The sequence below is a fragment of the Echinops telfairi genome, unplaced genomic scaffold, assembly GCF_000313985.2.
Source record: "Echinops telfairi isolate 266 unplaced genomic scaffold, ASM31398v2 ScPeMD7_7412;HRSCAF=8450, whole genome shotgun sequence".
NCBI lineage: Eukaryota > Metazoa > Chordata > Mammalia > Afrosoricida > Tenrecidae > Echinops > Echinops telfairi.
Window position 1 is genome coordinate 12,541,763 of NW_022111312.1, and position 18,638 is coordinate 12,560,400.

Below are 18,638 nucleotides of genomic sequence, written 5' to 3' on the forward strand. Positions count from 1 at the left end.
CGTGTCCAAGTTCAACATGGGAAATGGGGAATGGAATGAAGGTGGGAGGGGAAAAAGGTCCTAGGCCAGCTAGCGTCCCCTTTGAAATTCCCTGCCGGGGAAAGTGATGGCGGGGCAGGAGGAGGCGGAAGGAAACAGATGCAAGCTCTAGGAAGCAAAGGGATAGGTAGGGGGGTTAACAGGTGTGCACTTATGCCAATACATTAAGCCATAGCAATAGTGGTATTGGCCTATGTACGTCTATTTATAAGGCAACTCACCAAGGCTGGACACCGGCCTTGGGCCTTAGCTCATACCTTTCCTCAGTACAAGAACACTTTGTTCTAACAAATTGGCATTCTGTGATGCTCACCCCCTCCCCCTACACGATCGTTGAAGACAAAATGGGTGCATAAGCAGATGTGGTGAAGACAGGATGGTGCCAGCTATTAGTGTCTGGGGTCTTAAAGGCTTGAAGTTAAACAAGCGGCCATCCAACAGTGTAGCAACAAGCCCACATGGAAGAAGCACACCAGCCGGTGCGATCATGAGGTGGCATCGAGACTGGGTAATGGGTATCAGAAGATTCACAACAAACAGTAAACAAACAAACAAAAATGCATTGGTGAGAATGGAGGGGGGTTGGAGTGGAGACCCAAAACCCATCTACGGACAATGGAGTATCCTCCCATAGAGGGGTTGCAGGGAGGGGATGAGTCGATCGGTGCAGTAGAGCAATAATGGGTCATGCAATATACCTCTGTTTCCTGCAGGCCTCCTCACCCTCCACTATCACAAGCTCAGTGCTGCCTCCCAATCTAGACTAGACGGGAGCATGTACATAGGTATGGGCAAGAGGTAAAACTCACCATACATGGAACCAGGAACAGGAATGGGAATAGGGATCCCAAAAGGTAGGGGGAAGGGGGGGTCGAGGTGGGGAGGGAGAGGTACACTGATCACAACGCATGGCACATAACCACACACCCCCAGTCAGGAGGATGAATAATAGAAACCAGAGGGGAAGGGACACAGCTGTCAGAGTGAGATTTGAAAATAATTAACAATCTACAATCCTTCGGGGCGCCATGAGGGTTGTGGGGGTGTGGGGGGGGAGGTTGGGAAAAAAGAGGAGCTGATACCAAGGGCTCAATGGAAAGCAAAAGTCTAGAAAAGAACAATGGAATATGTCGGAGACAATTGATGTATGGCTTGTAACAAGAGTTGTAAGAGCCCCAATAAAATGATGAAAAAATAACAATAAATTCCCTTCCAAGGATCACCCCTGTCCATATGGTTCAGCTTTTGTCTCTACCTGCAAGGAAGGCTGGGAGGAGGGAGTACCCCAGGCTGCTGTGGCTGCTTGGGACCGTGCTGACTCCCAGCGACCCCACGGAACGAAGTGGAACTGCCTAGCAGGGTTTGCTTGACTGTCATGTAAAATATTTTAATGGTGATGTAGGTTTACCTGTGCTGCATGTTTACAGAACATACTGGTTTTCCAATCAACAGTTCATACACATTCGTTTCATGACGCGGATGGCATTGTCAAAACACTCTCCCACTTCCTCCTGGGCTTTTCCCGCTTTCTTCTGCGCTGTAATCGGTTGGGAGGCAGCTCTCCAGGTCTCTGCTGTCTCCGTCCCGAGGCATTTCTGGCCAGTGGGAACTACCAGCCTTTGGTGACAGCTGAATGCTCAGTCGTTGGCATCTCCGGGACTCCTTGGCACTCTACCACCAAAACCAAACCCACTACTTTTCGGAGCAACCTTGTAGGCCAGTCCATACGTTCATCCAGCTGCTCCATAGATTACTATGGCTCTCAATCTTTACCTCATCTTTCTCCCTCGGAGCAGCCGCGGGGTTCCCAAGGGAGACCTTGTGCTTAGCAGCCCAGGAGTGACTGCAATCTGCCAGCAGGGCTCTTTACTCCACCACAGGCATGGTGTTGTCATCTCATACTAGGGGTGTGTGTGGTGGGGGTGCCCATGACCCATAATGCCTTAGGGCCCCTGCTTGGCACCAGGAGGAAAGGGGCAGAGGACGCATGGTTGGACATGCCTGGCCAGCTTGGTGGTCTGTGCATGCCTTCCCGGCAGGGGTGGTCCTCAGGAAGCTGCTTCTCACACTCCTCAAGGCCATTGTGCCAGTGAACTGCTTCTTAGCAATGTGGGATTCTGGGAGCTGCTTTTAGGATTAAAAATAGTGCTCTCTGGCTGCAAAATGCTGCCAGGGTGCTGGCTGGCCCACAGACCACATCTTGGATGAGAGGCCACAGCCGGGGGTGGGGTGGGGGGGCAGTCCCCATCCCCGGGGGGCAGTCCCCAACTCCTGGGACTGTTCCAGGGCAGGGCGTCCCCAGGATTCTGAACACAGAGCCCTAAGAGCACAGTGGAATGCCCTTGCACCCCAGCTCCTTACCCCATTTGTCGCCCACCACACCTGCCCACTGGATATGCTTGCGCCTGGCTTCCTGCACTAGCCTGGGCAGGACCCCTGCTGGGGCAGCTTCCAAGTCATCCCTTCCTATCACTTGTTCACTTATTGGACCTAAAGACTCAGTCCAGTGTCTGCCACTAGCAAAAAGAAAGCCGAACAGCTGCCCCCAAGCCAATTCTGACTCCTAGCCACCCTATGCGTCCCTTTCAAGGCCAGGACCTTTTGGAAGCCCAAAGCCAGGCTTTTTTCCAAGGAAGCTCTGGGTGGGTTCCAAAGGCCCACTGTGTCCTCCAGGACTCCTGTGGGTGGTGCACCCATTAGCATGCCCTGAGTGATGGCCGGAGCCCCTGACTTGGTTCCTGACCCCGCAGGCCTACAGAATGACCACAAGGCGTTGATGAAGCAGGTGGAGGAGGCCTTGCACCAGCTGCACGCAAGGGATAAGGAGAAGCAGGCTCGGGACCTGGCGGAGGCCCAGAGCGAGGCCCTGAGCCAGAGCCCAGACCTGAGCCGGAGCCCGAGCGAGAGTCCCTGCCCCACGCAGGCCTTTGCCAAGGTCAACAGCATCAGCCCCGGCTCCCCCGCCTGCCTCGCAGTAAGTCAAAGCTTGCCACCCCCCCCACCCCCGCCCCCCCACCAACCCACCCCGCCCCACCCCATCCCACCAGCTCTGTAGGCCACGTGGCCTTGGGTGGTGGGGGCAACGATGAGGTCACACAGCCACTCAATAAGCACTGAACTTAAGAGGAGCAGGCCCCTGCCATCCGCCTTGCTGGTGGGCTCAGAGTGTGCTAAGGGCCCCAGGAGAGGAACTGTTCTTGGGGCTCATTTTAGCCTGGCGCTGACTTATGTGGTCACGGTGCTGCACCTGACATCGTGATGCTGGGTGGAGGGGGACAGCAGTCCTCTGCCAGCCAGCTCGGGGTAAAGCCAGAGGGCATTCACAGACATCACCAAGATTTCCTGCTCTTTTTAGCTTCGCTGTCCCCCCAGCCCCAGGAAGCCCCTCTTCTCCTGCTTTCTGTCCCTGCCATGTCCCTCTGGTCTTTGTGTCTGGCTCCTGAGTGCTGTTGTCCAGGTTGATCTGTGCTGTAGCATGGAGCAGAGGGCCAGCCTCCTTTACTGCTGAGTGGACACAGACTACGGGCCACGTCTCTGTTCCTCACTTGGGCATCTGGGCGGATCCCAGCATTTGGCTCTGAGGAACGATGCACCTGTGAATATGCAGGCCTGAGTGTGGAGTGTGTGGGCTGTGTGTGTGTGTATGTGTGTGTGTTGAGAGAGATCTGTCTCAAGGACATGGCTTACCTGGTTGTAGAGGTTGGCAAGTCCCAGTCCATGGGTCAGTCAACAGGCTCACGTAGCTGCAGGGGCAAGGGACCCAAGGTTGGCAGGTAAGATGGCAGCTGCCGACCCACAGGCATCTGGTTATAATCGAGGATTGGCTTCTTGATCTCCTTTCATAACGTGGGTCTCTAGCATGTCTGTATCTGTCACAGTCATCTCACTGGGCATCTCCCGGGCCCCCAGGGGCAAACTACTGCAGGTTGATTGGCACACACGCACAATTTTTTTTCCGAGATTAGGACGGGAGTGAAAGTATACAGAGCACATTGGTTTTCCACTCAGCGGTTCACACACGCCTTGTTCCGTGACAATGAGCACAGTCCCAGCACGCCAGCGTTCTTCCTGCTTCCCACTCTTCCTTCTTTCCTTCCCTGCTGCCTCCACAGTTTGTTCCTGGGCAAATGCTGCCCCTTGACCTTTTCTTTTCTCTCTCTCTCTCTTTTTTTTTCTTTTCTCATTTCTTGTATTTGAAATTGTGTCAGTCCAGGTAGACTAGAGAAACAAATCCATAGAAACTCGTGTGTATAAGAGTTTTATATAAAGGGTAATTGTACATTAAGAAAGTATCCCAACCCAGTTCAGTCCAAGCCCATAAGTCCAGTATTAGCCCATATGTCTGGTCTATAGTCCTTTTCAGACTCATGAAACATATGCAATGGCGCCAAATGCAGGACGGTCACCGGCCAGTGGGTAGGAAGTCTTGTGGATCCAGTGGCATAAGCATCTCAGCACTGGCAGGGGTCTCTATGTGGCTTCTCGGGCTTCAGAGGTCTGGTTACATCAGGGTAGCTGCATGTGGCTTCTCCTCAGCGATGTCTCGCAGGAAGTGAGCAGAGAGAATATGTCTCCCGCCTCCAAGGAGGAAATACCGGAGTTACCAGAATTCTCAGGAGAGGCCATGGCCACACAGAGGCCTCATTGGTTATATCTTGATTCACAGACCAGGCTCCACCCCTTCACTCATAATCCTTCACGTCCCAAATTGACACCAGATTATGTGACTACCACAGAAATATTCTATGCCATCTTTGGCCAGAGTCTTTAACCACACCACTGCCACCAGCCCAGCCCTTCACGGGGTTGTTGCTTTTCCAGAGGGCCACCCACTCCCCTGCTTCCTTGTTATCATTGGCCTTCATCGGGCTGGTTTGATGTTCAGCACCCAGGGCCCCATGACTTGACACACACAGGCTCCTTCCAGTTGGGTGGCAGCCACAAAGGTGAGCTTGGAGCTTGATTAAGCCTCTGGCAGCTTCAAGAATTCCATGTGTGAGGCCACTGAGGATGGGGCCGGGCCTCATCACCTCGTGAAGTAGGGATGCCTCTTGGCCCTGGCAGTGGCTTACTGGAGCTGAGACTTGAACACACCTGGACTTCCACCCCCATGCAGCTGAGAGGCGGCAGGGCAAGAGCGTCCTTAGATCTTGCAGGTGGCTTGTTCTAGTGAGTGCGGACTCCTGGGTGTGACCGTTGCTCCTATGGGCCTGTCCATCCAGTGGTGAAAATTGAGGCATGGAGCTGAGTTCGGTTCTGGGCCTGAAGGGTGACTAAGGACTAGAATCTGGCGGTCTCACCAGCCTCTATCAGACTGCTAAGCCTGGTCTCTGATGATTTTGAGTTCTGGTCTACATTTTTCTTCCACTCTATCCAGGACCTTTTAATGCAATCCTTTTCAGAGCAGTAAGTAGTATAGCCTGGCACCATCTAGTTCTTCTGGTCTCAGTGTTGCTGTGGAAGCTGATGGTCCTGTGGTCCATTAAGTGCATTGGAGTTATTGTTTCCAAGCATCTTTGGTTTCCTTCAGTCCTTTGCTCCGGACAGGGAGAGACCAAGTAGTTGCGTCTAGATGGTTGTTCATGAGCTTCTCAGACCCCAGTCCCTACGCACCACAGGCAGATGTAGACAGGGATCTTGGTGGGCTATGCTGTGCCAACTGACCTTGGTGCCCTCTGAGAGAGACCATGGTCCTGAGCCTTCAGAAGACCCCCTGGAGGAAGTGGCTTGTTTGCCCTCCACCCCTTCCTGCTTGAGGTTTCCAAATCCCAGAAGTTTCGCCCTGCAGAAAGCCAGCTTTTTCCCGGAATCTCACCCCAGGGCTGGAAAAGTTCCCCAGCGCCAGAGCACGGCTCACCGCTGGTCCTGTTCTCCCTTCTCTCGGCAGGGTCTGCAGCTGGAGGACACGATCGTGGAGTTCGGCTCTGTCAACGCCCAGAACTTCCAGTCCCTGCAGAACGTGGCCAATGTGGTCCAGCACAGTGAGGGGGTGAGTTGGCTGCTGGGGCGGCTGGTCAGCGTACCCTGGCAGGAAATGCTTTTCTTCCGGCCCTCATCATGACCCTGTGACCTCGAGCTCCGGACCTGGGCTGTGCCAGTCTCTGGGTCTCTTCTGGGTCATGACCTCACAGCAACACGATAGACAGGGCTGTAAAGAGAACGGTGCCCCCAAGAGAGGCAGGCGCTCCCCAGAACCGTCAGCACGTGGGTTCTTCTCCAGGCACAGACCAGAACCTAGGGGACAAGCGGTAAGCACACGCACAGGGAGACCTGGTGGCCCAGTGGGCTAAGCCCTGGGCTGCTAACCAGAGGTCAGTGGTTTGAACCCACCAGCCGTGCTGCACGGCAGAAAGGGGAGGGAGTCTGGTCCTGTAAAGAACAGAGCCCTCCTGGGCGGTGCCGCTCCGTCCTGTGGGACAGCTCTGAGTCAGGCAGGGGCCTTTTCCATCCTCCAGAGAACTGCCTCCGTTTTACTCAGGCCCCCATCCCAGTGCCTGCTCCCACTCCCTCTCCGGCCAGCTCCGCTGCACCCCAGAGGGTGCTTGGAGTCGGAATGGATTCTGTGGTGGTGAGTTGGGTCTTTTTGTTTTTGGCCCAATTATCCTACTATCTTCTGTTTCTAGCAATCGAGCTGGAAAACAGTATCTTATTTGTCATTTTATTTGGTGTGCGTTCCCTCTTGCTTATATATTTTTTTTAGTTGTAAAGAAATTCATGTATGTCCTGGAGACCTCAGGGCACAAATGGTTAAGTGCTCCCAGGCGAATGGGAAGGTGGGTGGTTCAGCCTCACCAGCAGCCCCACAGGAGAACTACCCGACCTGGCGCTCTGCATGCAGATCAGCTTGAAGCCACTTAACAACATAAACACGTGGCAAAATACATTAACGGCCCAGGAAGCTCTAGGAGGAAAAGTCTTTCTGCTTTTGCCTCTCCTGCAAGTAAGCACTCCGGCAGTTTGTTATTGGTTTGGCTGTGTACTCTTGTAGAAGATTTTGTATCCACGACACACTGCACGTGTTCTTTCAGAAAATAGATCCCAGTAGGATTAGACTTGGCAGTTTGGTTGTTTCAATGTGAAAAGTTTTATTCAGTCTATTTGGATCACACCCTGTTGATGGGCATTTGGGGTAATTCAGTTTGAATTCATCCACAGCCTCGGACTGAATGCTTTATTCAAGTATCTTAGCCTCTCGCAGAGCGTCTGGTTGGCAATGGTTGCCCAACGTATAGAACGTAATTAATGCCACTGACTTGTACACACACGATAGGAAGGTGCCAAGTCTTCTTACACAGACAATTACGAATACAGTTTGTGCGCATGTGCATGTGTGCTTTTGGTGAAAGTTCACAGAGCAGTTTGGTTTTCTACGTAACCATTCATACTCCTGTTGTTTCGTGGCATTGATCGCTGCCCCCATGGTGGGAAGCACTCTTCCCCCTCTCCCCTGCCCCAGACCCCCCACCCTGTTTCCCTCTGTGTCTTCCTTCTTCCCTGCCCTTTCCTGCCCACTTTGGAGCTTTCTATCTTGGATTTTGGAAGGTTGGTGATTGTAGGACGTGACTGCTCACCCTCGAAGTCTGTCTGTGATTTGGCTGCCAGTTGAGCCATGAGGGTGAGCTCCGCTAGGCTTGAAAGGTGTTCAAGAGCTATCTCTCGAGGGCTGGTCAAATATATTTTACCACAATTTTTCGGTTTTATTGTCCGCACCTTTTGTTGTCTTCAGGATGACAGTGTGAGCTCCTAGCCCCTCCACAAAAGCCCGGTGACTCCAGACGTCTCATACCTCCCCCCGCCCCTGCCCACAGTGTGATTAAGCTAAAAACCCTTTCCAATGTAGCGGTGAAGAAGATGATCTTGACATTTGTGTGCTGATGAGATGGAGCTTAAAACGAGCATGTTTGCCTTCCAGAAGCCGCTGAATGTGACAGTGATCCGGAGAGGGGAGCGGCATGAGCTTAGGCTTGTCCCAACACGCTGGGCGGGCAAAGGACTGCTGGGGTAAGGTGCCTTTGTCCGTTCCCTCACACACGGTGCTGTTGGGTTAGCTACAGAGCTGGGGCTGGGGGTGAGCCATGGGGAGTAGTGGGAATCCCCAGAATGCAACACAGGGGTGTATGAATGAGGCAGGTGGACGAGGGACCCTGGACAGGCTCTAGAGTCTCTTTGGGGCCTGTTACAATGATCTTACAATAGCTCCAGAAGGAACCCTGGTAGCATAGGAGATGACGCATTGGGCTGCAGTTCGAACCCACCAGCTGCTCTGAAGGAGAAAGATGGGGCTTTCTGCTGCCTCCAAGGTGTACAGCTTCGGAAACCCTCGGGAGACAGTCAGCTGTGCCCCGTGGGATTGCTAGGAACCGAAGTTGCTTGACGGTAGTGGGTATCCAGTAGCTGCACATCTGCTTCCCAAGCCTGGAAGAATGCAAGCAGGAAGCTCCCAGGGCCCGCCTTCTGATCTTCTGGGATGGAGCCACCAAGCCCTAAGCCTTCTGTTGTTTTTTTTCTCCTTCCAGCTGCAACATTCTTCCTTTGCAGAGATGATCCTCTGGGGGAACAGAAGCAGGGAAGCCTCTCCCCATGCAGGGACTTCCTCGCTGGGACGCTTACGGAGCTGGAGGTGGCCAACAGCCTGGTGCCGGGGTGGTAGGAAGGCTGTGGCCTCAAGATGGTCCCGTCTGCATGAAGGCCTTGTCCAAACCCGACCGGTGCCTCTCGGCTTAGAAACCACGCTACTGCCCTAAGTGGGCAAGGGGGCAGGGACTGTTCTGACAGGGGCTATATGGCTTTCTTCTTGTTGAAAAATCTTTCATTTCCCCCCAAATAAATGCAGTTTTACAGTGTGCTGACATGACCCGGGTGTCACCCCAGCTATGTTTCTGACGAACCTCTCCAAGCTCGGTTCAGCTGGGGGCAGGAACATCCTTAGGGACCTCCTCTCTGGGAGGAGCCGACGGGCAGTAGAACCGAAGTCAGGATTCGTCGCACGTTGCACGGAGCCATTGTTGCTTCTGGGATCAGAAACCGCCTGGTAGCTCTGTGCACCCTGGGCCGCTGGCCTCGGAGAACCCTGACCGCTGTCTTTGGAGAGGGGGAATCCTGCATCCTTCCAGGATGCACAGTGGTGTTGGCTATTCGTCTGCATTCCACCAGGGGGCAGCAAGTTTCCGTAACCTCTAAGCTGACAAAGCACCACCGCCCATTGGTGTGGAATTGATTCCTACTCTAAAGAGCAGACCAGCACAGAACTGCCACGTGGGGTTTCCCAGGCTGCCATCTTTATAAAAGTAGGTTGCCAGGTCTCTCTTCCGCAGGGCAGCTGGTGGGTTCCAACCGGTGGAGAGCTTTAACCAGTACACCACCAGGGCTCCTTTTGCACAGGGCTTCAGGGACCGGGAATTCTGATAATCCCATCTGACATGGCTGGGTGCAGCCACGAGGAGCCTGAATGGGAAGATGGGAGGAATTGTAGCATCGGCCCCATAATAGCAGCTCATGTCTGCTGCTATTCTGTTCCACAGCAGTAACAAAGTACCACCCAGTCGGTGGCAGAAAACAACAGAAGTGCATCCTCGCATATTTGTGGGCACCAACTGCCCCCAAACTACCAAGCTCACACAGCTGTTGAGTTAATTTTGTCTCATGGCAACTCCATCGGGTGGGGCAGAACTGCCCATAAGATTTCCTTTCTAAAGCGGTCATCCTTAGGGAGCAGGTCACCAGGTCTTTTCTCCCACTGAGCATTGGGCAGGTTGGAACAGCAATGCCCTAAACCACTGCTTCACCCGGGCACCGCCTGGAACCACGCCCTTCCTTGATGTGTGGGATCTGCACCTTGGCTGTTTCTACCCTGCTCTCAGATCAGGGCTATTATGTAAAAGGCCCAGGTGTACTTGACATTGCCGACAGGGACACCGTATTTGCAGACCTGACTGCCTGGAAGTGCAGGTTCTTTGTATTTTCTCTCCTTTAACCTGTTTGATGGTTTTCGGCATGCCTCTTTCCTCCCCTCTGTTTATTGCCGCAGTTCTGTTTTTTTAAATCATTTTATTAGGGGCTCATACAACTCTTATCGCAAGCCATACATACATCAATTGTGTAAAGCGCATTTGTACATTCATTGTTCTCATCATTCTCAAGACATTTGCTCTCCACTTAAGCCCCTGGCATCAGCTGCTCATTCCGCCCCCCCCCCCACGAACCCTTGATAATTTATAAATTATTATTTTGTCATATCTTACCCTGTCCAACGTCTCCCTTCACCCACTTTTCTGTTGTCCGTCCCCCAGGGAGGAGGTCACTCTCCTGCTATGCTCCCAGTATCGCCACTCACACCACTGGTCCTGAAGGGATCATCCACCCTGGATCCCCTGTGTTTCCAGTTCCTATCTGTACCAGTGTACATCCTCTGGTCTAGCCAGACTTGCAAGGTAGGAACTGGGATCATGCTAGTTGAAGAGGGTGGGAGACGGGGGAGAATAATTTAGGAATTAGAGGAAAGTTGTATTTTTCATCATTGCTATATTGCTCCCTGATTGGCTTGTTTCCCCAAGACCCTTCTGTAAGGGGATGTCCAATTGCCTGCAGCTGGGCTTTGGGTCTCCACTCCGTACTCTCCCTTATTCACAGTGATATGATCTTTTGTTCTTTGATGCCTGATACCTCATCCCTTCAACACCTCATGATCGCACAAGCTGGTGTGCTTCTTCCATGTGGGCTTTGTTGCTTCTGAGCTAGATGCCCGCTTGTTTACCTTCAAGTTTTTAAGACCCCAAACACTATATCTTTTGCTAGCCGGGCACCATCAGCTTTCTTCACCACATTTGTTTATGCACCCATGTGTCTTCAGTGATCGTATTGGGGAGGTGAGCACATGCTATGATTTTTTGTTCTTTGATAAATGATCCCTTCGGCACCTCATGATCATGCAGGCTGGTGTGCCGCAGTTCTTATAGATCACTTCCTGCAGAGGAAAGGCGACATTCCCAGGGGCTGGCTTTGCTTGGGCTAGAGACATACAGGAGCTTTGGTGACACAGTGCTTAGGTGCTCAGCGAGCCACTGAAATAACCCTTCGGAACCGCTAGCCACTTTGAAGGAGAAAGCGTAGCAGTCTGCTTCCGTAAAGAATGACAACTTTGGAAACCTGATGGGGCAGCTCTACTGTGTCATATGGAGTTGCTCTGAGTTAGAATTGACTCACTGAGTTTGATTCGAGGCACAGGCAACAGCTTGCTCTGATGGGAGTCTGTGTTAAAATGTGCTCCGAAGCTCTTCTGTTCCCCCAAACTGTCTATCCTTCTTTGGCCCCCACTTTATAGTCAGAGAGGTGCTACATTTACCATGTTACAAATTTGCGTTCAAATTCCCTAACCTCAAGTCCTAGGTGACAATAAATGTATCTTCCCCTATCCAGTTCATCCTTTTCCCCTTTTTGTGGGAGTCCCGGTGGTACAGGGGGTTATGTGTTTGGCTGTGATCTGCATGGTCGGCAATTCAAAACCACCAGCAGCTCCTTGGGAGAAAGACTGGCCTTTCTACTCCCGTAAACAATTACGATCTCAGAAACCCACAGGGGTCGCTATGAGTTGGCAGTGACTCGATGGCAGTGAGTTTTTTCCTTTTCAGAGATGTTGGCGAGCCTTGGTGGTGCACTGATTCAAGCCGCCGGCTGCTGACTCAGAAATTGGCAATTTGAACCCACCAGCCATGAGTTCAGACTTTCAGGGTAAAGGCCTGGTGATCAACTTTTATAAAGACGACAGCCCTGGAACCCCGATGGGGCAGATCTACTGTGTCCTATAGGGGGTTGCTATGATTTGAAATCCATGGCAGTGGATAGACATAGTAATCAGTTTATCAACATTGGAGTTTTGGTTAGTGACAGCTGAGTTGATTGCTACCACTGGTAACCCCAAAGGGGTAGGGTGGGGTCTCTTAAAATGGTCAAAGCGCTGTGAGACGCGTGCTGAGCTTCCCTTTGACTTAAAACAGTCCCCAAAACCAAGCAGGCTTTTTAAATAGAAATTTTTAATGTCACAGCGATGCATACGCCAGATGCAACCATTTTTACAATTCAGTGACATGTATTCCCCTGTAGGACTTTGAGATGGGGGGCTGGGTGATAGGGACCTAAGCTAACTAAAGTTCAACACGGAAAGCCTGTGCGAGGAGACGGGAGGGCCCGAAGGGGTGTTGCCCCGGGAGAATGGAACGTGCCTATTTTTAGTGGGCTTCTGGCAAAGTTTACTTTTATAAATTCAACTTTCGTCAAGTTTTCACTAAGATTTGGCAGTATTGGCCACTACGGCGCCTCCCCCTGGGACCGACAGGGGGCGTGCTGGCCTCGCTCGCAGACACGCTCTGAGCACGTGATCCAACGTCAACCTTGCTTTACAGCCTGTCGCAAGCGGCGGCGGCGGCGGCAGTTACCATGGGCACTGGGGCTTGGGTGGCAACCGTAACTAAGGAGCCTTTGGATCCCTGGACGTCTGCTGGGAGGGTCAAGGAATTTCAGGTAACGGGAGGCCCCAGAGAAGGCGTTCTCTGTGAGTCTGGGTTTCCAGGACAAGAAAAAAGGGGACTCCCACAGACCTACAACCCGCCGCCACCCCTGGGGGTCCCCACTGGGCTTGGACAAGGTCTGGAGCATTTAGAAGGGAACTGAAACTTGAAGTCCTTTTTTAAGTGCGTGAACCGAGTCATAAAGATGGCTGCTGCTTCTTAGCGCTGTGAATGGGACTCAGTCCCCTCAACTCTGCGAACCGCAGACTCTGCCTAGTACGGAATAAACCAGCGCGTACATATGTTTCAAGGCTCTGCCATCAGCGCTGACATCCATGACCTCCCATTGCTGGAGCCAAAGGTCCGGGAACGTGTTGAGTAGGTTGTGAACGACAACCCCGTCCTCTGGGATCCTCCTTTTTAGTTTGGGAGCAAGTAAGACTGAGGTAAAGAGACCTGCCCAAGATTGCTGAGCAAGTGAAAGGTGTAACTTGGTGAGATTCACCCCTGGGATAGGCTGTCTGCAAAGCCCGGCTCTTATCACTCAGCTATTACTCTTATGCCCATTGTTATATATGTGACAAATGCCTACATAGTGCATTCTGCTGCCTGTGAGAATGTGAATTTATTAATTTTTTATCGTGTGAATATATTTAAAATAGGGTGAGGGGCTACAATTATCCCTAAAAGATGACCGACCCAGAGAATCAATATGTGTATGAGGTTTAGAATGGGCTCTCCTGACATAGGCTACTCTTTTTATCCCCGTGGGAAAGAACTTGAGCTGGTATGGCACATTTTATGCATAAGTTGTTGTGCCAGGAAATTAAAATGAAAAACAGTGGGGCCTATTCATTGTGATTGTCGATTTTTTTTCTAGAGAAAACTGTATAGGTAAGCATGTCAGATGCAAAAGAAAGCCCACTCGAAGAAACAGACAAAGATGAAGAAGCAGAAACAGAAGACTATAATCCAAATGACCGAAAGAGAGAAGGAGAAGATGAAGAAGAAGACAATCCTAATTACAAAGGAGAAGAAGGAGAAGACAACCCAAATTACCAAAAGATAGAAGAACGAGAAGAAGAGTATGATCAGGATTTCCAACAGGTAAAAGGAAGAGGAGGAGAAGGAGAATATAATTCAAAGTACCCAAGAATAGAAGACGAGGGACAAGATGAAGAAGACCTCCCAAATTACCAAAATACAGGTGAAGAAGAATTCAATGCAAATGACCAAACATTAGAAGAAGGAATAGAAGAATATAGTTCAGATTACGAAAAGGCAGAAGGAGAGGAAGAAGGCCCAGATTATCCAAAGGAAGAAAGCGAAGACTATAATCCAGATTACCAGAAGGAAGAAGACTATAATCCAGATTACCAGAAGGAAGAAGACTATAATCCAGATTACCAGAAGGAAGAAGATTATAATCTAGATTACCAAGAAGGAGAAGAAGAGGGGGAAGAATATAAAACACATTACCAAAAGGTAGAAGAAGAAGGCAAAGAAGATGAAGAAGACTATGCAAATGACCAAAAGGTGGAAAAAGGAAGAGAAGAAGAAAACCTGATCTCGGACAAAGCGGGCAGGTTCGCACAGAGGAAATTGCAGGGGAAAGCAGCTAGAGCCAAGGAAATGGAAGGACTGAATGAAGAAGGGCTGAAGGAGGAGCTTACAGGAGATGAAGTCATCCGGGTGCCCCCCAAAATCACCAAGGCTATGATAAGTTTTGAGCGACTTGTGCTTCCTGGTTCTCATTCAAGCCTGCCGGGAGCTTCCACCGTAAGTAGTATTCATTCATCTCTTTGCTGAGAACCACTAATCAAATGCTGAATATACAAGCGGGCTATGGATATACAAAACCTAACAAGACACAGTCCATTTCTTAAGGAACTTCCAGGGTGTGTAGACAGGAGGCAGACATCACTGAACACTACAAAATAACTGAAGAGTGTGCAAGGTGATTTGAAAGGGGCTTTTATAACTCAGCTTGGAGGATTGTCAAGGAAAGCTTCCTGGTGGAGGTGTGTAGTGGAGTTGACATGCCCAGGGCTGGAAGGGGTTAACTGGAAGTGAACTTGTCTTGGAACGGAGTCCTGTAGGAATAGAGGTCTTACAGACTTCCTGCAGAATGGTGCCTATAGAACTGGGCTCCCAGTGCTAACAAAGAGCAATTTTGCTGCGATTGGCCTGCTGTTAGGCTGAGAATAAGCCCTACATACTCACAATTCACTTTTAGTTAAGTTCAAAATGCCCCATGATCCTTTTCAAAAGCACTTTCCGATTATATGATGGGACTGTCACAAGTCCCAACCAAAAGGGTTGACTGTTCGAACCCACCCAGAGGCCTGGCGATCCACTTCAGGTCACAATCCTGAAAGCCTGGCGGAGCAGGACCGTGCTGCCCCCATGAGTCAGCATGGGACCTGAGGGCCCTTAACTACCATTCCAAAGGTTAGAGATAGGCAAGCAAAGGGGCATGGGGGCTGGGTGGGGAAGCAGAATGGAGCAGCTCGTATTGTTAAATCACAATCTCATTTCTTTTTTTTTAAAAAGCGTAGCAGCAGTGGGCCCACGCTGTCACTAGACCCAGAAGATGCCCGATTGCTTGAGCTTTCACAGGCTGAACTCTCTGATTTTGAGCCAGACCTTTCTGAGGACCAGCTGCCCCCGGATAAGCTCGGAGAGAAACCCAATGAGGCAGAAGCCCAGACGGGAGGAGACCGGAGGCAAGAAAAGCAAGTGTCATACATGAAACACGGAGGAAAGGCCCACACCTCGGCCCAGTCCCTGGTGTCCAGCACCACAGATGATGCTTTGTTTAAAAAGCAAGACAGTGCCAAAGTCTTCCCCTTGGTGAGTTCAGGGTCCTCAGTGGGGCAGTCCTTGGGACTAAACCGTAGGGGGTGTCTTTAAAACTCCCCTGGAGAATGCTGGCAGGGCCTGTGGGAGGGATCACAGCCTGAATGAAGGCCGTCTGGGCTCAGTAGTTCTGCTCAGCAGACAGGAAATTCCAGGCATGGTTTTTCTCTTGCATAGAGTACTACTGATACAGTCTCCAGCCTTCCCCATCCAGTGCTCGCCCTCCTCCTCCTCCTCCCTCCCACCCCACTCTCTTTCTCCTCCTCTGTCCTCCTCCCTCTTCCCTCTCACACCCTCTTCCCCCCCACCAAGGGGGAATTACTCTACCTTTCTCTTCCTCTTGCTCCTCCCCATTCCCATCTCTTCCTCTCCCGGCTTCCCCTCCTCCCCTTTTCCTCCTCTTCTCCCTCCCTCCCTCCTCTAACTACCTGTGTCCCTCTTCTTCCATCTCCCCTCATCTCTGACCCCCTCTACTCTCTCCTCTTCCTCCCTTCCTCCCTCCTAGTCTCACCCACCTTCCCTTTTCTTCCCCCTATCTGCTCTCCCCTTTTCCTCCTCTCCCCCCACCCCTCTTTCAGTCTATCCATTTTGAATCTCCCCAACCCTCCCTGCCTCTTGAGACTTCATTTGGTCAATCCCTTTACCAGCTCCTTGCACCATTCCAAACCCTACCTAGGGACCGTGCGGGTATGGGGAATGAATGTGAGCACCGCAGCTGACTAGCCCCCAGGGTGCCAGTGAGGGATGAGGCTGCTCCCCTCCCTTAGGAAGTCTTCCTCCCCTCTGCCATGCTGCTGTCAGAAAAAGGTGTCCCCGGCTTCACTTCCTGTTAATTTCCATCAAAGATGGGTGCCTTTGGAAGGTTTGGGATCGATGAAATATATATATTTCAGTGTAATATATATACACTGAATATATCTATATCTATATCTATATATATATAGATATAGATATAGATATAGATATATATATATTCAGTGTGAACACCAAGGAGCCAATGGGAATGCTGGGGGCTGGGTTTGGGATCGATGAAATATATATATTTCAGTGTAATATATATACACTGAATATATATATATATATATATTCAGTGTGAACACCAAGGAGCCGATGGGAATGCTGGGGGCTGGGGAGGCCAGTGGGAGCCAGGGAGGCAATGGAAGCCTCCTTTTGGAAGATTAGGCTCAGGTGGAGTAATGGTGAAGTCTGTCCTCCTTCAGCCTGCCAGGGGTTCAGTCTGAAAGACAAGGGAATTGAGTCTTAGGATTCCTGAAAGAAGTCCTAGTGGCACAACAGCTAAGCACTTACTCCATGCTTTGAACCTCCCCTGTGGCTCCTAGGCAGAAAGGCCAGGTCATGTGCTCCCATGAAGATGATGCCTGGGAAACCTCCGGGGGTGGGGGGGTATCTCCACTCTGTCCCCAGCGCTCACAGACTCAGGGTCCAGCCCAAGCATGGCAGGGCCACGCCCCCTCAAAGGCTTCAGCGGAAGGTCTTTGGGGTTGCTCCCAGCATCTCCTTGGCCAGCAGTACAGCATCCTGTCTGCCTCCATCTGGCACAGCCATTTTCCTGCAGGCCTGTGGGCCTTATGAGGACCATACTCTCCCTAGCCTGGGGTGACCTCGCACCAGCATGACCTCATACTTACAGATATACCGCGCCAGCTCATGTTCACAGGGCCTCTAAATGGGACTTCAGTGGAACTTTGGGGGGTGCACAGTTCAGTCTTAGAGCTCACAATCATTTAAAATGGTGGCGACCAGACCAGGAGGATGGACGGATGCTCTGCTATCCCAGCCGTTGTGAGTGTGACGGCGGTTTGAGTGAAAATCCTGTCCCTGCTAAAGGAAGCCAGCCCGCCCAGGTGGCCTTCCGCAGATCCACTCTCCCTGGGCTGACTCCCTTTCCATGAGCTGATTGGTGATGTGGCAAAGTCAACGTCCAGGATGAAGAGAATGTCTTTTGGAATTCCACCCTTTTCCAAAAGAACAGTCTTATTAGAAAAGAATGACTTTTATTAAATAATTCTGTTCTTAGAAGTTGCAGCTTGAGACAATTATGATTCCATAATTCTACCACTCACACCCACACCCAGAGAGACCTAAATATAAACACAAGTTTATAGGGAATGAGCAGATGGAAGCAGGAGCGGACGGGACAAGAATGGAGAGGCAAGAACTTGGCCACATTGCCTGTGAGACCAGTTTTACAACAACAAGTGTTGTCCCAATATAAGAAAGGAAACTCACCAGGTTTTTTATGAATTGTATTTGGACCCCAATATTCACTTGTTAAATTTTTTCCCAGTATGGTCCAGTATATATAACCACACACACAAAAAAATTACTAATTTTCAGTAAGTAATCATGTAACCAAAGGAGCCCTGGTGACTTCTTGGGCTAGTAACCTCAGAATCAGCTGCGGTTCAAATCCCACCAGCTGCTCCTTGGGAGAAAAGTGAGGCTGTCTGCTCCAGTAAAGCAGGAACAGTCTTGAAAACCCACTGGGCCAGTTCTACCCTGTCTCACAGGGCTTCTATGAGTTGGAATTGACTCAATGGCCATGCATCTGGTTTGGTGTTTGTTTGATCTCATAACCGTCCTTTGAAGCATGTCCACCACCCTCAGCTGGGTGATGAGCTGTGTCACCCCAAAGTCTGAAACAGACCAAGCAACAAACCCTCACTGCCACCGAGCTTACACAGTCATCACCACTATCTAATTCCAGAACATTTTCACCACTCCTAAAAGAACCCCCTTGCCCATTAGCAGCCATTCCCCTAGCCTTCCTCCTCCCCGCAGCTTCTGGCCACCGCCACTGTCTGGTTTGTGTCTGCGCCCGGGCCTGTGCCGGGTATTGTCTATGCAGGCCGGCCTCCAGACCACTGCAGCCGAGCCAATCAGCACAAGAATGCGAGGCAGGCATTTTCCCCACGCCCCAATGGGTCAAAAGTTTCCTTTGCACTTTGCTGGAGCCTATTAAGAAGTCCTGGTGGCTCAGCAGATTAAGCATGGGCTGCTAACCACACAGTTATTGCTTCAGAACCGCCAGCCGCCCTGCAGAAAAAAGGGGAGGCAGTCTGCTCCTATAAGAAGCCTCAGACTCAAAAACTCAAACTCACTGCCTCTGAGTTGATGCCACTGGACGCCTAGGGACCCTCTAGGGGCCTACCCTTTCCAAACCCTCTGGTGCGGCTCCTTGGTCCTCTGGGCCCGCCATGAGTCGGAGCGGATTTT

At 51.2% G+C, this 18,638-nt stretch overlaps 2 protein-coding genes across 2 annotated transcripts in view; both read left to right on the forward strand.

Moving 5' to 3' along the window:
* Positions 1–8,893, forward strand: part of PSMD9 (proteasome 26S subunit, non-ATPase 9) — a 15,330-nt gene extending 6,437 nt beyond the window's left edge. Inside the window, exons 3-6 of the mRNA XM_004709595.2 lie at positions 2,790–3,013; positions 5,927–6,028; positions 7,952–8,040; positions 8,556–8,893. Coding sequence (XP_004709652.1) covers positions 2,790–3,013; positions 5,927–6,028; positions 7,952–8,040; positions 8,556–8,583 — 443 coding nt within the window. The 3' untranslated portion in view covers positions 8,584–8,893. The remainder of the gene's footprint in view (positions 1–2,789; positions 3,014–5,926; positions 6,029–7,951; positions 8,041–8,555) is intronic.
* A 2,784-nt stretch (positions 8,894–11,677) lies between these two features.
* CFAP251 (cilia and flagella associated protein 251) overlaps positions 11,678–18,638 on the forward strand; it is a 50,376-nt gene continuing 43,415 nt past the window's right edge. Inside the window, exons 1-3 of the mRNA XM_045296719.1 lie at positions 11,678–14,321; positions 15,096–15,395; positions 18,204–18,314. Of these exons, the coding sequence (XP_045152654.1) occupies positions 13,443–14,321; positions 15,096–15,395; positions 18,204–18,314 (1,290 nt within the window). The 5' untranslated portion in view covers positions 11,678–13,442. The remainder of the gene's footprint in view (positions 14,322–15,095; positions 15,396–18,203; positions 18,315–18,638) is intronic.